The sequence below is a fragment of the Pygoscelis adeliae genome, unplaced genomic scaffold (genome assembly GCF_000699105.1).
Source record: "Pygoscelis adeliae isolate BGI_AS28 unplaced genomic scaffold, ASM69910v1 Scaffold120, whole genome shotgun sequence".
NCBI classification, from domain to species: Eukaryota; Metazoa; Chordata; class Aves; order Sphenisciformes; family Spheniscidae; genus Pygoscelis; species Pygoscelis adeliae.
The window spans coordinates 1,557,654-1,576,536 of record NW_008824032.1 but is presented as its reverse complement, the minus strand read 5'-3'; the positions used below and the strand labels follow the sequence as shown (position 1 = coordinate 1,576,536).

At 42.5% G+C, this 18,883-nt stretch overlaps 1 protein-coding gene across 5 annotated transcripts in view; it reads left to right on the top strand.

The window, feature by feature from the left end:
- Positions 1-18,883, top strand: part of CASR (calcium-sensing receptor) — a 41,136-nt gene that overhangs the window by 16,005 nt on the left and 6,248 nt on the right. For 4 of the 5 annotated variants that reach the window (XM_009329087.1, XM_009329102.1, XM_009329118.1 and 1 more), the window contains exon 4: positions 16,545-16,775. In XM_009329087.1, the coding sequence (XP_009327362.1) occupies positions 16,545-16,775 (231 nt within the window). Of the gene's footprint in view, positions 1-16,544; positions 16,776-17,418; positions 17,441-18,883 lie in introns of all 5 variants that reach the window. The other variant, XM_009329094.1, reaches the window with a different exon arrangement.

Genomic DNA, 18,883 nt, shown 5'->3' with positions numbered 1-18,883 from the left:
TGAGCAATGTATATGCCTGCAGCTGTCATATTTTAAGAACCTACCCTGCTGCAAGGCAGAAGGTAATCCTGGTGCACACCTTTGCAAGATGCCTGCAAAGAGCAGATAGTATTCTCTGCATGTGCCATTGTTGTGTCCTGCACAATGTTGATCAAGATCAGATTAATTACTTCTTTTTGCAGTGTTTTGTTCAGGTAACAAAAAGGTGCAGGGCAATCCAGAACAAAATGTATAAGCAATTTCTGTCACATTTGGAAAAGGCAAAATTTTACACAAAGCACTAAGGATTGAAGTGCATGACTGCAAATAGTACAACAGAAAGAATCCTCTTAAAGGACTCCGTCACCTCTGATTATTAGATGCCCATTCTCTTTTGCTGGCGTGCTGTGATTTTTTTTAGGAGACACTATGGAGTAGGGCTAATTCTGTGTGTTGCTCTGGTTCATGGACTGGCCTCCCCCAAATACAGGCTCTCCTGTAAGCTATAGAATAGCAGTGGGAAGGTATGGCAAGAGGTGGGACATGGGCTCAGGACTCCTGCACTGATGCTGCCTCTTTGTCAAAATTTCCCACGTCTTTGCCTGTTTCTCCATAGCAGTTCAAACAGCCTGCTTTTGAAACCCTTTTTCCTTAATACCTTCCTTGATAAGATTTCCCAGGTCCCTCAGGTTCCTTCGTTTCCTTGGTCTCTGCTCACGTGGCTATTCCCATGGTCACTTCTAACAGCAAGTCCATCTATTCTTTTTTCAGTTCCCCTCTGAGCAAAGATTTATAACCCTTTGGGGCATTTACAGGAGCCTCTCTGGTGTCTCTCTCATTTCAAATACTGGGTGGTCCTGCGAAAAATAAGAGGAAAACCAGTAAGGGATCCTAATCTGTCCTTCAGAGCAAATATTTATTACTTCATATTCTTTCTGTGTGAGAAGAGAAAAACCCTGTCTTTTCTGCAGACATAGTTTACTCTGTGTTTCTGCCCATTCATTTGGCTTCTTGATGATTGCCAACAAGCAGCTGATGGGCCTCTCTTTCTAAAGAGAGGTAAAAGCATTGCAATTAAATGGGGAAGATAGGCTCCCATGGATTTGAGAAGGCAAAGGTGTGCAGTCACAGGGTCATGGAACAGAGCATCCTTAGGTGGACTCCCAGACAGTTTTCAGGTTGTGGTTATACTGGAGGCTGTGAACCTTGGCAGGTTCATGAGTGAAAAATGAGATAGCTCTTCGAAGCATCAAGGCAAAGCATGGTGCACAGGCTGAAAAATGTGCTGTCCTAAGGATTAGCAGGTTAAAGACATGCTCATGTAAACTATTCTATGCCTAGAAATCTGATTGACCTCAGACTTCGTGAAAAGCTGTCATATGCCGTTCCACAAAATAAAAGCAAATACAAATTGGCTTCACCTAGCAACACCTGAAGTCTTTTACTACACCTGTGCACCTCCCAGCCAACAGTTCCTTCCTCTGTGCTGGTGATACGCATTATGAAGAGGTAAAAATGGATTGGTGCCTTTTCCAACTTTACTTTTAGGTATGTCTGGCTGGCTGGAAATTGATTCTGCAAGGCTTTAAGGAAGTGAATGATGCCTTAGATGACATACGTCTCTCCAGACCTTTGAGCCTAAGGGCTTAGCTAATCAATTTTATAGTCTGAACTATATAGGCCTGTCTGAACAATTAAAATGGTGTATGGAAAACAGCTGCTTTGTGGTATAGAGAATGAAACAGTATCAGAACAGGTATTAACTGAGGCTGGTGTGAAAATTAGTCATTCAGGAAGAACCGCAATGAAGACAGAGGAAGGTGCTGAATGTCAGGCAACTGCAAAACCTCACCTAGTCTGCATTACAAATGCACTGGAGATACATTTGTTATGAACAGAAAGCAAGCATTTCACCAGTGTGCCTTTGTTGTGGGAGACCGAATTGAGAGGCAGACTGTTTGAGCCACACACAGAAATGTGTGGATTAACAGAGCACACACAGCTATTTCCCCACAAGGGCCATAACAGATGATTGCTTATTCATCAGTTTGGAGAAGACAACTTGCCGTCAGCTGAGAACATCACTTGTGAGCTCTTCAACTAAGCAGACAATAAATGGAGGAGTATTCAGATGTCTATGCAACTAAAAGGGGAAAGACTTAACTGGAACTACTAAAGGGGGGGTCAGGCCTGTAACGTCACTAGTAGAAATGCACAGGGAAACCATTGCCCCGTCAGGGTTGCTAGAAGAAGGGGAATGAACTGCATGCCTCTATGTCGTGAAGTAAGGAGTTGTGGTTATTCATTACTTGGTAGAGAATGGCTGAGATTCTTCTGAATAGGGGTAGTACACACTGCCTGATCACAAAAAATGCAGTATTCCTGCCCACCCCCACAACGTGTTGAATTTTTCATGAAAGTCGCTTATAGTATAGTCACTTATATGCTGCATTACAACAAAAACTGTATTTGAAAAGAAGCATTTTCTAATATTTATGAAACTCATTTTTACTTTTGTCACTTGGGGAAAAGAAGTCAGTTTTTCAGCCTATATTGGACCTGGGAATTTTAGGGAAGGCTCCTTGAGATGCCCATATAAAGTCTCTGTAGCGACTTCAGATAATAATTACCCCTCGAATTTCTGAGACATCAGTATCTTTTACTAAGACACAGCATGTTTTTCTTACACAAAAGGATGTAAAGTTTCTTCTAGGACTGACCTTTCCTGTTGCTACTCACAAATGGAGCTGGTGACAAAGGGCACCTCGAGAGCCCCCTAAAGGCACTCAGAAAGTCAGGTGAGGAAACAAGTGGATTTATCAAAAATTCAGTTTCATGTTATAATCATTCCTCTGACTTGGCTGATTTCCATTTATCCCAAGGTAGGGTTGAAGCTAACTTCAAAGGCATGATAATCATAGTATGGTTTTGTTATTTCTTTTCTTTCTGGGTGGTCAGCCGTCTTCACAGATGCTTTATTAACCAGCCACATAGTTTTATCCCGAAAGTGAACTTTCATGGACTATGAAGGACTGGTGTTGCTCCACACAGTGGGTGAAGTTTGGAGCAAGGAGAACAAATTACCTTTTATGGTATATAAAGGAGCCTTTTGCCTTATAGAATTAAAAAAGTGATCTCCCCACTGGAGTAGAAGCAATACTTTGCTCAGAAAGGACTTCTACCTGTGTCTCTAGGAGGAAGTACATGAAGGTTACTTGGGAACTGTAGAAATCAAAGCCTTGACCAGAGATTTCTTTGTTGGCTGAAACTTATATTGATAAAGGAAATGGAAAAAACAGTTTTAAGCTAGTAGCCAAGTGGAACATGTGCCAAAACACAGTTACAGTGAATCCACTGGAACTGTAGTTGACCATTGATGGGATCTGTGACTGTGCTTGCAACAGATGCCGATTCTAAATGGCCGAAATGGTTGCGTGAGTTCAGTCAACTCACTGTGAATACCGGAAACTTTAGGACTATTTTTTTTTTCTTTTTTTAAATGGATAGTAGTTCTTGAATATATTACAAAAAACCATAGAACTCAGGTTTGACAAATTACCATTGTTTTGTTAAAAGAAATGACACCAAGTATGCAGTATCAGTTGGTTGTCATTCTAACACAGAGAGGCGACTTACCCAAGCATTGAAGTAATTCATCCTATAGTTCCAAATAAGAAAGAATTTACAGTCGAAAGCCATTACTTCCTCCTGGCCTACAGACAGGCACAGTTCTTCAAATCAATATCAGCAGCGTTCTGTACAGAATGCAGTTTCAGACCTTATTGGGACTTTGAAGAGACTGATCCGTAAAGGGCTGTTAAGAGAAAGTGACAGCGAATGGGTGCAGAGGGAGACACACAGACTCGTTCTGTGCACAGCTGGGTAGAGACGGCATTAAACACCTCCTGGAAAAGACATTTCAATCAGATTTGGATTATGCAGGGCACTGTATGTGAATTATGCTACTTGAAAACATTGAGCTTATAGGATAACCATTGGGTCCATTATTAGCTTTACTAATTGGACAATTAATTATATATTATTTAGTATTAAACTTAGACGTAAATTAATAAAAAGAGCCCTATCTTAAGCTTTTAGATACTTCATCATAACAGTTATTGTGCAGTAAGATGACATCCCAAAAGCATTAAAACATCATTTACTCAGTCAGGACTTCTGCCAATAGATCCTTCACCGTCAGTACGAACAGCACCCAGGGCCATTGTACCCAATGGATTTCTTCATATTATATTTGTTACAAGTGAAAAACAAAGCAATTATGGCATCAAGTCTAGACTGGGTGGCCATGATGGTTCTTTCATATCGTGGCTGTAGGTAAAGACAGCAGCATAGAGAGTACAGTACAAAATACCATCTAACAGCACTGACAGCTAGCTCTCACTGTACCTGTACCATTGCCTTTGTTGGTCCAGAGACCATCTCTCTCCACAAAACCTTAATAGGAACCTAGAAGTTTAAATGGAGACACTTTCCAAAGGATCATGCATTTTGAAATCCCTTGTATAATAAACTATGTAAATTTACGCCACGTTCAGGAAAGTAATCTTGATCCAGCTAAGGGATGCTTCATATTGGACGTAAAGCCTAGGTATTTCACTTCTGAAGGGCTGTGTTTGCCAGTCAAACTTGTGTTTAGCAAGATTTATCTTCCCCAAAGACATGCTGACTAGCAGACCTTTTTTTTATTAGTATGATCCATGGCAGGTCACATCTCTTCTCACAGATCTTGTCTTATTTCTAGCTGGGATTTAACTGACCTTTACTTTCATTGGTCCTTACTTGGCCTTGCTCTATTAGATTTAAAAGTCCAGATGAAGTACTCATCATTTTTCTCAATACGGTATTTATGCACATTGATCAAATTATTCCTCAATCTTACCTTGATAATTTAAGCACAGTGGGTTATAGTCATAAGATATGATTCCTGCTTTATTTCTGTAGCTTGCCCATTTACTCATCCTTCTTTTTGGCATATATTCAGTATTGCTCTAACAGCCAGACAGTGAAAAAAAATCCCACATTTACATACACTTATTACTTCCTCATTTATACGTGCACAAGTTACATTAACGTTCCTTGCCACAGCATGCAATGGAAAGGTCTCATTAAGTTGCCAGTATTACTTTGCAGGATGTGGTACCCTTACTGTGCCTGCGGCTGGAGTTTGTTATGCCTTGATACATAAGTCTGAATTTCACTGTATTAAACACACATGTGAGAGCACTATCTGGGGGAATGCTTTGTCTTAATTATTATTTGCCATTACGTTAATCCATGCATTTTCTGCAAATTTTCCCAGCAGTGCTGTTTTATTTGCTGCCAGAGTATTGATGAACATACTGGGTAACAGTAAGTTGTTTACTGAGGCTGGAGGAATTCCCCATGAACTGATGATCTGTCTCTGTTGATACATGTTTTTGCAAATCTGTTGGGCAATTCTTGATCCATGAATGGATGCTTTACATTAAATGTAAAGCCTAGATACTTCAATTCTAAAGGGGTGTGTTTGTCAGCCAAACTTGGATTTAACAACATCTGTATTCCTCAAAGCCTTATTGACCGGCAGCAATTATGTTTCTGTCCTGTAATTTTGTATTAATTGATCCTCGACCCAAAACTCTTGTTTTCCCATTGTTTTTCCTGGGATTGATGTCAGGCTAACCAGCCTTTCGTTACAGAGGACATCCCTCTGCCTTTCATAATACTGTCTTTGCTTGGCAGCTGTTGCAGCCCGTCAGAGGCTGACTCTGGAGCGGCCCACTGGGCAAAAATACAAGCCTCTGTAAGAGGGGTTAGCTCTGATTCATGCCCTTGCCCAGGCTGACACGTGGGGAAACTTCAGGCACGCTGTTGGGAGTGCGTTACACGCGCATGTGTACCAGAAAGGTGCATTGGGATTGCTGTGGAATAGTATTAGATAGCATATTGACTTTGTCATTCAAAGCCAGTGGCATTTTTATGCGTATATCATAAACCTACCATATTAGTGTTCTTTTTATTGCTCGTGGAGTGCTGTGATGAACTGTCTGGTTCCGTCAGCCTGTTAGATCCAATTTAAATTTCTCAGGCTGTTCACTAATCTCTTTTTAAGGACATTCTACCTCCATTAATGTCACATTATGGCTCCAAAACAAGTGCCCTTGGGATAAGGATGTCCAGGGGTTTTTTCTGATAGCAAGGGCAACAACATATCATTCATTTAGCTTTCCTGCTCCTCCTCAGCTCTCTCTTTAGCTCTCCATCCCCTTTAGCTGTCTCTTACAGACTTATGTCATGAGGGTCTGGCATACATGACACCTTTCAATTTTAATATGTTCAAGAAATTTCTTAATATGTTGCCTGGTGTTTTTTTCCTCTTTGTTCTCCAGTTTTTTTTATTTTCTACTTTCTGTTAATATCATACTTGTGTTTCTCAGCCTTGTTTGAATGGTCTGTGTTAGATTAGTGCTTTTAGAGCACACCGTAATAAATATTGCTGTTTGAGCTTTATTTGTATGATGAGGATAGCAACATATCATTACCTCTTAATTAATGAGCTTTTATTTTAATGAACACAGACAAAATTTCTGAACTGATAATGGGTTTATCATGCATGTGGATCAGGTACTGTCATTCAGTCCTTTCCTCTAGTTTATCGGGGATTTTCTCCATTCTGTTGGGTACAGAGGCCTCTGACATCACTGGCCTACACTTGTGCGTCACTGGGGCAGAGACTAGTCAGAAGCCTGCTTGATTTTGTATCGCATTATATTCCACATCTAGGGATTCTCCACAGACATTACTTTTCATTTCGCTACCATGATTTTTGTCCTGATTACTAGGAACTGCATTAATGCTTACAGTATTTGCAAGGAGGGGAGAGATGCTGTCACTCCAGCCATTTTTCTCCAGAAGAAATCTACTGCAGTCAGTAGATCAGATTAAGTCTGTTTGGGATGGCACTGAACTGGGACCGAGGCCACTCCAGATGCCTTAACTCCTGAAGTTACTTGTAGGAAGGATTCTTTTGGACTCTGGGGAACTAATAGTACAATATCATGCTTTGGGCCATACAAATATATTGGGATACCAGCATACAGCTGGATCTTAATTTAAAACAGAAAAAGGAGAAAATGTTAGAGGAAAAAAATCTTTTGTCATCTCTCTTCTCCCCTGGAGTTAGTCAAACTCACTAATTGCAGTTAATTGAAACAACACTATCCAAACAAGCATTTTGACAGATTCAAAATTAAGTGTTTCCCCTTTTTCCCATTAAAAAAGTAATTACAATTAAAAATGGAACTGTGACTTGAAGGTCCCATTTTTAAGTTTGACTTTAAAAATCATATTTGCACTGAATTTAGTTGACTGGATTTCACATGATGTTTTCCTATGTAAATCTTTGGTTTCAGAAAATCCTATAGTTGAGATGTACACAGAGAATGTTCCCACTCTGTTTATTTCCTCGTGTTATCATGTGGATCCAGTCAAGGCCAAGCACATGAAAACTTTCTTGCTATGTTTTCCGGTCATGTCACACTTAGCAAAATCATTATCCTTTATCATAGCATGCTTAAGCGACATGCTGTTAGCTGTCAGCTTTGCATTAAGCAGTACGAGCTCAGGACTTGCGTTCTATAGACAAATGCACTTAGAGCAGCAGGTGTGCACATGGCCAGCATGAGTTTTGGAGGACCTTCAGGAAACAAAATATCCTGGTCCCATCCTTACTGTGTCCTGTGACCTCCTAAATGATAGTTAAATCAGTCTGGAAAACCAGCCATGCGATGCCAAAATACTGTTAAGATAATTTCTTGATTCCTTTGGGAACCTCTGTGACTCAGCAGACGGGTCTTTCTGAAGCATTTTAGACCCAGTTTTGTTATGGCATTCAGACATCTGCAAACACCAGTAAATACCTAATGGGATTTTCTGAAGTATCTCAGTTAGACGTGACTTGCGCAGCCTCTGTTGTGAAATCCGTTAGTCTTGTGGTTTTGAGTTCTTTCTGGACATCCTTGTAAACATAGTACTGTAGTAGATCTGACCCTAAATCAGATTAGTCCCGTTTTATATCAAGTCCCATTTTGAAATGCTTGCCTTTGACATTTTTGGTTTAAGTGACTTGCTCCTACTGGTGTACAAGCTATTAATTTGTTACTTCTGTCACCTTTCACCATCAAGAAAGCGTCAAAGCTGCTGCGGTTTTGAATCAGCAAAGCAGCGTCCCTTGGTTGCTGGCTAGAAAACCACGTAAGCTAACCTATCAAGCCCAGTTAACAGGCAGTCCAACCAGTCCTCGTCGTAGGAAACTCTAGGCTTCATCGGTTTCCAAGCAGACTGAGCGCTCACAGCACAGCATGAGACAAAGAAAGCGCCAAGCACCTTCCACTGAGCAGCAAGTGAGGTGTTTCCAACACAGTCCATCCGAGTTCCTCCCTCTCCCAATTTCTGCAAGTTTCTACTGGAGGGCCTGCTTCTCTCTCACAAAGAAAAAACAAAATGTATGCGTGGGTGCCCACGTCAGCACCATTGCCACCCCTCCTCGAGCAGAGGGCACTGGTCAAGGGAAGAGAGGGAGAGATCCATCTCTCAGCTGCCTAGGGATCTCATATCCATGATGGAAGCAGAATCAAACCAAACCAATTATCAGTTAAAATATGCCAATCAGCACATCTTGTCACGGCAGCTTGATGTCCTGTACTTCTCCGGAGACCTGAATATAGTCAGTTGGCTTTGCAGGGGTCTCTGCTTCTGTGAGAATATGTTGCCTCTTTCCCACAAATCACTACATGTGTCATAAACATAAATAATCCTGCATTTTCATTTCTCTTCAAATGAAAGTCAGACTGGCTGTCTGAGAGCTATCATCACCACCTCTGGACCTCTCTGATCTTCCTTTAATTTTATTCTTCTTTTCTGATCAAGTGACTAGAACTAACTGCATTTTCCAGGGGAAATTGTACTATCGATGTCCATGTTGGCACCATATTTTCAGTGTCATTTTGCTTCTTACTTTCATATCCTAACGTTTTGTTTGCTCTTTAAACTGCATAATGCACAGAGTGTTTTGCTGAGCTGCCTACAATAATGAACGGGTCTTTGTCTTGAGTGGTTAGTTAATTTAGTTTCCAATAAAGATTATGAATAGCTTAAATTATTACTTCTAACATATGGCACATTGTATTTGTCATACACATTTAGCCTTCAATTGTGCTCTCCATTGACCTACCTAGCTTTACGACACTGTCATTCAGTTCTTATCAAAGCATAACAACTTTGAATGTTCTTGAGTTATTCTCAGCCTTTGTACAGCTATTCTTGAGTCTTGAACTGAACTCTCTTTCACCCTGTTTTTCAAGTTACTGGCAGATCTAGCATTTCACCAGAGCTGGGATGTCCACCCCATCTTGCCAGAATTCCTTTGCAGTATTGTCAGTGAATCTCTGGCTGACTATCAATGTTCTCTCTTCAACTCTTTGAGACCAGCCCTTCTTCCAGAGTTTATCTCCCTTTGTTCATCTGCACTGTTACCAACCTGACAGTTTCAATCCTTTAGCATGAAGTGCTCAGTAGCCCAACTACAGACCAGGCACTCCTTGTTCATGGGGCTGGACACATATAACAGAAAGACATCCCGTTTTTTTGTGAGGTGTTTACAGTGAGAATTCCAGCTCTGTTCCTGGGTCCCTGTCAACTTCTCCACCTGGGTTACCCTTATAGTGATAAACAGTATTAACAGTCACGTCTTCAGAGCAGAAAACCAATAGAAACCAGGCCCCTTAGGTGGAATGTCACAGGTGGTGCACGGTAATGAATCGCATCCTCCAGTAGCTGAAGAAATCTGTTATCTGAATGGCCTTCAGAAAAAGGCGAGATTAACAGTGTTGGCATATCCTGGCATCTTGGTTTTAAAAAAACCATCAGCACTACATGTTGTCCCCATCAGTGCACAATGAGCAGCAGGGGAGGAGGAGAGATTATAGCAGGGGAAGGAGAGTTCAGCTTCTGCTGGCAAGAAGAAGCTTCTGCTTTGAGCAGAAGAGCTGGGTGCAATTCATCTTCCCCTGCCTCAGGCTTCTGGAAACAGGTATTACTGACTCAAGGGCCTAAGTCCAGCGCCTTCCTGCCTGCTAGGTCCTTTGTGTCAGAACTGGTCGATACTGTGATGACAACACTGCCTTTGGGAGAGCCTAAGAGTTGGCCCTATGTAAAAAACAGGCAGAACAAGATAATCCAAAGTAGAGAATGCAGGAGGAATTAAACGTTGATATAGACAGTAAAAATTAGAGCTTTGCTAGCATGTAAATAAAGATCGACACATAGATAGATGGAAACGAAAGGAAGAAAGAAAAAAAAAACAACTATTGCTTCAGGGAACATTTCTCTTACAGTATTTTACAAGTGTCTCTTTCAGAACTGGCATTGGCATATTTCCTCCTGATACTTGACCACTGGCAGAAATCAAATCCTGTATGGATATATGACCACTGGGCTAATGTGATAGCTGAGTTCTCAAGTCCTTACACCTATTACAGCATTATGAAAGTATCTTCTCCAGGTGCTTGATTAGGAATCCAAAACAAGAGGGGCTAATAGGCCCTCAGCAATTCAGAATGAAAGGGAGGACTTGCCATCTTCAGTACAGTCGCCAGCTTTTCATCTTCACATTGAGCCATGAAGTGGGATTGTTCGCTGCTCTCAGGATGGGCACCCTACCAAAGCAAAGAGAAAAACATTTGGTACCCATTGGTCCAGAACTGTTTTACAGGCCTGGATATAGCTAGGTAGACAGAAATTAAAACTCAGTGTGGGAAAATGTATGTTAACTGTCAAGACAGGATTCCTTGCAACTGCGTGTTAGGAGGGGGAATTGTTTGTCTTTTATGGGGACAGACACCTATAATGTGCCCAGGTTCACTTCACTTGCAGGACCATTTGACCTAGTGAGGAAACATGTTAGAAAGACACTGCAGAAGGAAGCCAAGGATATTAAACCCTTGCTAGTATACGGAGACGAGTTAAGGACCTGTCACAGTTGAGACAGAGTAAACAACAACCCATAGTAGATCTGGATACTGACATTTGTTTAAGAACTAACAAGACTAGAGCTTTTGACTTGCTTAGTATCTTCCTCGCTTTCCCCACTTTTGTTTAGCCCAGCTGCTATCAAAATGTACAACCAGTACATACTGGTTGCAGCTTGCAAGTAGCAGGCTTGTGCTCCAGAGTACAAAAGTTCAGTTTTGGACATTCGTGCACACACACAATTATCTGTGGCCTGACAGCTTTTACAATGTAAGTGGGGTTTTTTGCCTACCACCGGCCCTAATGCTAGTGACAGAAAGTAAGTGTCTACTGCAGATCAAGAAAAGGTGAAGAAAGGCTAAGGAAGTTGGCAAGGCAAAACAAAGGTATTAAGTGGTGTTTATTAAAAGCGAGACAGCATCCTTCAAATAGCTGAATTATGTCCAGTGAGTAAAATTGAAAGGATCGTAAACTCTGTCAGGTTAAATGTAAAAATAAAATAAGGCAGGCCAAAAACCAGAATGAGGAACAGGCTGTAAATGGGGTAAAAGCTCATAAATCCTTTTTTAAACACTTCAGCGGTAGGAGTGTCTGTTGAGCCATAGATTATCACTGCAAAAGACAAGGTAAGGCCATGGCAGAAGAAAAGTGTGCTCTTTATGGACAAACTTGAGAAGGTTCCTGAGTTTGTTTATTTGGGGGGGACTTGCAGATTATCTGTCTGATACTGTAGTGACTACAGAAAAAGCTATGGGACACAAGAGCAAAATGAACCTTAATACTTTGGTGCGAGTGAATGATGTTCACCCAAGAGCTCTGCCAGAGCTCACAGATGAAGTAGCTGAAGTGCTGGCTACGGTGACTAACCCCTCACTTAAAACAGTCTTGGGCCCTGAGGCCTAGAAAGTTGACAGATGTGACATCAATTTTTTAAAAGGGTTCTGGAGGAGATCCAAGGAACTAGCAAAGCCTGACCGAGCCCATTGTTAGAAACTGTAATTAAAAAAAAAAAAAAAAGGGAAAACAGAATATACTGAGGAGGAGTCACCATGACTTTTGTAAAGAAAAGCCCTACTTCACAAACCTCTGAAGTTCTTTGAAGGCATCAGGATGTATGTAGGTAAGGGACATCCTCTTCATAGGCTATGCTCAGGCTTCTAAAAGGCTTTTGAAAGTCTGTCACCAAATTCAATCCTTGCATGGCTAAACAGTTGGTTGAAAGATAGTCAGCAGAGGATATAAATAAATGGTCAGTTCTGACTAATCACAAATGAGATCTTGAAGCTTGAACAGGTCCTTGGGTGGCTCTGAGTAGCCACCCAAGAAGTCAAAGAAGCAAATGCACTGTTAGGAATAGTCACACTGGAAAAGGGACAGAGAGGAAAACAGAGTGCCCTGGGGCCACTTTATTAACCCTTGGTGTATCTCACTTCAATATCATGTGCCAGTCTCAGAATGGATGAAACAGACTGGGAAGGTTTGGAGAAGGGTCAATGGAACAGCTTCTGTACAAGAAGCAGCAAAGTTGGATAGGGCTCATCAGCCTGGGAGAGAGGTGGCTGAAGAGAGATCTGACAAAGGTTTGTAAAATCCTGAGAGGCATGGAAAAGGTGACTAGCAAATGACAGTTCTTTGCCTCTTCCAACATAAGCACAAAGGTCATCAAAAGAGATTAGTAGCTGCTCTGTTCTGACAGGCTGGAAGAGGTGCTTTTCTCATGAAATGTAGATCTCCTTGCTGTAGGAGGCTGTGGATTTGAAAAGTCTGCAGAGGTGCAGAACACAAATATGCAACATCATGGAAGAAAAATCCACTGCGGGTTATCAAGTGCAAGGACCTTTGGCCCAGGAAGTCACTGAGCTGCAAAATGTGTGAGAGTATTCTGGGGAAGTATCATGTCCTCTTCTACTCTTGTGTAGGCATTTGCTCTTGGCCACAGTCAGAAACAGGTCCTGGAGAGATGGGCTGCTGGTCTGACCTAATACAACTGTATTTATGTTACGGTTTTATGATCCTTCCATAAGAGTGGAAACCACATGACCCAGAATATCTAGCTGGGATAAAGCGTGGGATGCTACGTGGCTGGGAATGGCCTTACCAGGAATAATGGGAGGGTGAACTAGAGGGCAGCTTGCAAGTCCTTTCTGATAATAGGTGTTTTAATTAAAAGGCATTGCAATTCAGCGTGGAGCCTGTGACAGAGGGAAAAAAAAGAAGGAAAAAGTATGGAAAGAAATATCTGAAGACAGCAGCTTGCACAATGCTCTCCCTGCAGGCTTCCACCAGCTGCTGATGGTGTATTCAAGCCACGAGGTCAACACTTCTTTTGTAAACTCTTGGTTCCAGGATATGATACACGCGCCCCTGACATATGCTCTTGCCCTCACTGAAGCAGGGTCTTTTAAGTCTTTGTGGATTGAGTCCTGGGTATTCATGTTTCTATCTTTAGTTACAAAACACAGTGACACATTTTTAACTGTAAAGCCTTTAGCTAATCATTGATAGACTATAAAGGAGTGCTGTAGTTATTCAGAGTCTACAACTTCCTCTTTTAAAGTTTAGTGCTTATATATTTCTTGGCTGTTTAAACCGTATTTTCATCCTGTAGAGAACAGAACTTGTGTGATATACAGAGATCATCCTGGGATTTTCTTACCGTCTAAAACAGGAGCATGTCCTAGCAGTTGTCCAATTACCATTTCGCAAGCTGCCCCTCAGAAATTTAGACTTGAAGGCAAACTTTGGCATTTGCTGGAAAGAGAAAACAGGTTTTATTACTCCTGTTGTTCCTGTTGCCCCTCCATTTGGGATTTTAAATAGGGCATGTGTCTTTCCTGCATGAACTGATACACCTGAGCTCTCCTGCTCCCCAGCTATGGCTGCATAGCTGAAGCTGCTATTCTGTGCCTGGGGAAAGACAACATTAAGTGCAGATCAGTGCTTTTATATGAATATTTGCCCGCGAGATAGAGATACCAGCTCATGCATGAAATGCTTTATAACCTGAATCCTCAGGTGTAGTGTGTGTGTGTGACCAAGGGAAACATGCTGCTAAGCTAATCCTACAAAAACCCACCAGTAGCCCAGGGTATGTGTTACTTTCTAAGAAGCCTAATGTCAGGAGGTAAGGCAAAGGAATAGACTAATTGAGATGAATGTTATGAAATTAAACAAAAACAGTTGCATTCAGGGAATCCAGAAGTTTCTCCACTGTTGATCTCACTGACCGTAAGACCAGCCAGCCTCCTGCTGCTGCAGCTGGCCAGGAGAGGCAGGACTTGAACTGAAGAATCTCCAATACAGCTCTTGCAAGATTGTCTCCTAATGTGTGTAGTAACTGTAATCCGAAGAAGTGCAAGGTCTGCACCTCCTGCCTATACAGATAAAAGTCAACCCAGCAGTGACAGCCAGTCAGGATATCCTAGTATCGTTCAGCAGAGTGCTGCAGTGCTGCACGAGAGCACAATACTGAGTTGGGGTGAGGAGAAACATGGCATTCAGCTCAACATAACGACTCAAATCTGATCTGGACGTCAAAGCTACAGGTGTCACCCTGTGGTAGGTGCTAGAGCCTGCAGAGGAATGCGGGTTCCCTGCTTGGGACCTACACTGCTGACAGACAAAGCTCCTGCTAACACGTCCAAGATTGCAGCCCCACTGCAGACGAGGCCAAAGTGAGTTGATGCAGTACAGACATCACTGTGGATCTGCAGACCCTGTGTCACCCGTTCTGACCTCAGAGCTGCTTCTGCTCTGTTCTCACTGTTCCCTGATGGAGCTGGGCAAGTAGCATCTTCCTGGGTGCCCCTCAGGGACAAGGGGGAGGAGAGGGGAGCAGTCTCCTCTTTTCTTCCCTACAGGAGGCAATGCCCTGGCTCTCTACAGCAAAGTGCCAGAGCAGAGCACCTTCTTTTGCCATGTCCATCAGAGGGTGAGGTCTTCCAGGGACAGGTCTTGGCTCTTCAGTGAGATCATTTCAGCTGCACACCTTATGGGGCAGCTGGTCTACAGAGAAGGGAGAAAGACAGAAAAAAATCCTGCCTCCGTCACCCATTATTCAAAGACTGAATACTGTGGCAATATTTTTATGTACTTCCATCAACATCACACAAAGCTGAAAAGGTATGGCCAGCCATGTCCTGCGTAGTACTGTTATGATTTTTTCAGACTCTCTCAGGCTGGCATGGATATAGGCAGTGAGAGGAGGGTATCTCTGTAGCTCTGGGGATTTTTAGCTTGCTGTAGTAGAAAAATGAGACAATTTAGCAAAACTGACAGGAATTAATGAAGTGATTGTGTTCCCCTGTCCCTGTGTTTCCAGGTGACAAGGCTTCATCAAAACAATGTTGTCTGTTCTGTGCCTATGGGGTGAGGAGGGCTCTGCCTGCCCAGACAAATTGATTTCATTTTGGTTTTTCTTACATTTTGCCATCCAAGATTGTATGTTTGGGTACTCGCAGGTGAGAGAGAGAGGACTGGGCTTACAAGCTGTCACAGGCGCTAGAACCACAGCAGCAACTACGCCGCAGTGGTTTAGGGGCAGCTGACAGCCAGGTGCCCTCAGAGTCACCTCAGCTTTCTGTAGATGAGCTCTACAGAGAAACTAACTAAGAACATCCGTTAAATGAGGGGAAAAAAACACCAAACTGATAAATGCATAAACCAGCAACTAATTTTCGAAGAAAAATACGATGTGGATGAATTGTATCACAGTTGCCAGTATCGTCTTTCTTTCATGCTGCAGTTTCTTTGGTCTACCTGTCAGGCTATCTAGATTGTGAATTTTGCAACTGCAGTTGTCCCTGGGATTAACTGCTCTTGTCCGCAGCATATGACAGTTTAAGGCATGAGGTGAAAATTACAGGAGTCAACACGTGGGGACAGGCAGAATGTGATTACTTGAAACTATGCAACCAGGAGACAGGAGCCAAAAAAAAGTGGTATGAATTCTCCAGGCCTGTCATGTGGCAGACGAGCTTGATTTGTTGTTTTTTACTGAAGTGCACTGGGCTTGGGGTTTTTCAATCAAAAGTCAAGTTTGAATTGTTTCTCAAGCATTCCTGTTTCTGAGTGATTGATCATTCAGAGATGAGCGATGCCAACTGACAGCATTTATGCAGAGTGGTTGCAAGAGCAGGGTGAAAGGGATGCACGGGTGACTGAAACATTTCAGTGGCTGCTGCCGCTTCTCTGCCCCTGAAGGAGAGCTGTGAGCTTGCAGAGGTGGCTGGAAGGGACTGAAGAGGAATGCTAAAAGGCTGATGGGGTAGCAGCTGGTAAGCAAAGCATTACAGATGGGTGCCATCCACCTGGAGGGCCATGATACCTTGTGCTGTCTATGACGTTTGTACAGGCTTTGTGTGTGTACGTGTGGTGTCTGTGAGAGAAAGCCTGCTACTACTGTGATTAAGTGATTTTTAAGAGATTAAGAACTGTAGTGAAGTGATTATTTCCAGTTTTGTCCCCATAGCAGATGCATGCTCTGTTAGGGTTGTGACACACAGGCATTCACGGTGTGTGTCTCTCTCTCTCTCTAGGTTCTCAAGCATCTGCGTCACTTAAATTTCACCAATAACATGGGGGAGCAAGTGGATTTTGATGAGTTTGGGGACCTGGTAGGGAATTACTCAATAATCAATTGGCATCTCTCTCCGGAGGATGGCTCAGTCGTCTTTGAGGAGGTTGGGCACTACAACGTTTATGCCAAGAAAGGGGAGAGGCTCTTTATCAATGAAAACAAGATCCTGTGGAGTGGATTCTCTAAGGAGGTAAGTGCTTAAATCCTCACAGCAACGTTTCCCAGGTTTCCGCAAACTGAAATTTGAACTAACGCTGTGCACTCCTGTATTGTGGCCCCATGTGTCATTAAAAGACCCATTCATCTTACTGTATGCATGGTCTCTGCCATAGTCTTTTACACCCTTGTTACACACTTCTGGAAATAAAGGGCAGCTGCTTCTCCCCTCCTATAGATTTGATTAGCCTGGGTATTAATGGTTTAAATAATGCCTTTTTTCCTGGCCCAAGTAGATAGGTTGGAATTTTGCAATGCTGTTTCCACGAGGATGAGAAATTCATTACCCAAGTCTGGTTGTTGACTAGGTCAAGTTTTCCTGAGCTCAGTAGTTTCACTGCTGAAAACAGCCATCTCTTCCACTCCCAGTATCTCTGTATCAAGAAGTCTCTCTTCCTGCTCCTAGTTAAATTCACAGCTGTTTCTGCTGGCTTTACCCTCCAAGTCCCAGAGCCTTCCATGCACCCTTGCCTTGCAAACCAAACAGAACAAGCCCTGTCAATCTTCCCAGGTTAACTTGGACATGGTGCTCAAATAGTGGGAGATGCCAGTACCTGCTGCCGTTTTTTTAATCCACCAGCAGGTGCTTGTGCAGTCTATGCGGCTGCGTGATGTAGCCATTGACTTTAGTCAGGCCTAAGTCCTTCTCCACTTTCTTGCATATGTTAGATCTTTTCAGCATAACTGTATCGTCACTAGCAGCCAGGGCCATGTCTCCCCTGCGTGATGGGAATGTGGTGCAGGGATCTCTGGAAAAGAGCCAGGTGAGCTGCCGTCATAGCCGGCAGCAGCCCACTCCAGCCTAGACAGAAACCCTGGCTCCCAGAGGGGATACTGAGCGGGCATCTGGCTTGTTGCCTGGGTGGTGGCAGAGGGAGCTGCCAGGCCCTGCTGCAATGTTTAGACGTGTTAAATCAGCACCTGATTAATGAACAAGGCAATTCACTTCCAGGTGATTATTCACGTTGGCTGACAGATCAGGTAACTGCTTCTGCAGTAGCTACACTTGCCTAATACACTTACACCATCAGTTAAGCCTTACCTTTACTCCAGATATCCCAGCTTCACTTACGGTTTAAATGCAGAGCTCTCTGAAGGAGGCATGGGTCAGACAGAGCACGCTGCAGCAGAAATACTGAGCTCAGGCTTTTCTAAGCCCAGCTGGAAACTCTGAGCCCAAACTACAAGTGGAATTAAAAAACCCTGATATTCTAACCCCTTCTTCTGATCATTGCAAATGCCACTGACACCTCTTCCAACAGGAAGGAATTATTTTTTTTAACTTAAACTGAATAATTATGTTCTTTTGGTCTAAATTCCTCCAACAGTGCAATATTTATCTTCATTCTCTGTCCTGAACTGTTAAAAATGTGACTGGATGTTGCAGAGTGTCATGCCAGGGCATGTAAATTGTGTGCCAGTCGGGGGGGTTGTAATCTCTATGTCTGTTGCAGCTTTTTTCCAGTTTATAGAGTTTGAATTTCTTCCAGATGAAAGGCTCTGCTCAAAGAGAGTAGCCAGTACTTCACTCATTGAAGCCTTCTATGTCTCTGTCATCCTCAGAAAAGGTTAAATGTAGTTAATTTTAACACAGGAACTTCAGCATTGGCCAGACTTGCAAAAGAACAAGTTAAAGTGTAGGTAAGATAGATAGATTTGTTTTGGCAGAACTTGATGAAATTTCCCACAGAATACTTAAGAAGGCAGCCAAAGCAATCTCAAAAGTACTAGCAATTCATCTTTGAGAAATGTAGAGGATGGGTGATGTCTCAAAGGATTAGAGGAGGGCAATCGTGATACCTGTTTTTAAAAGCAGATATGGGAGAGCCAAGGGAATTACACACAACTGAGCTAAGCTTCAGTAACCTAAAAGACTTGATAAAAAAAAAATTATTGAACAGTTTATAAACACTTAGAGGATAATAAACTGATAAGAAAAAGCCAGCGTGGATTTGTCAAGATGAAATCATGCCAAACCAATTTAATTTTCCTGCTTGGAAGCTCAATCAGTTCAGTAGATAATAGGGAAGCAGTGCATGACTTCAGTCCGGCCTTTGATTCAGCCCTGTTCAAAATCATCAG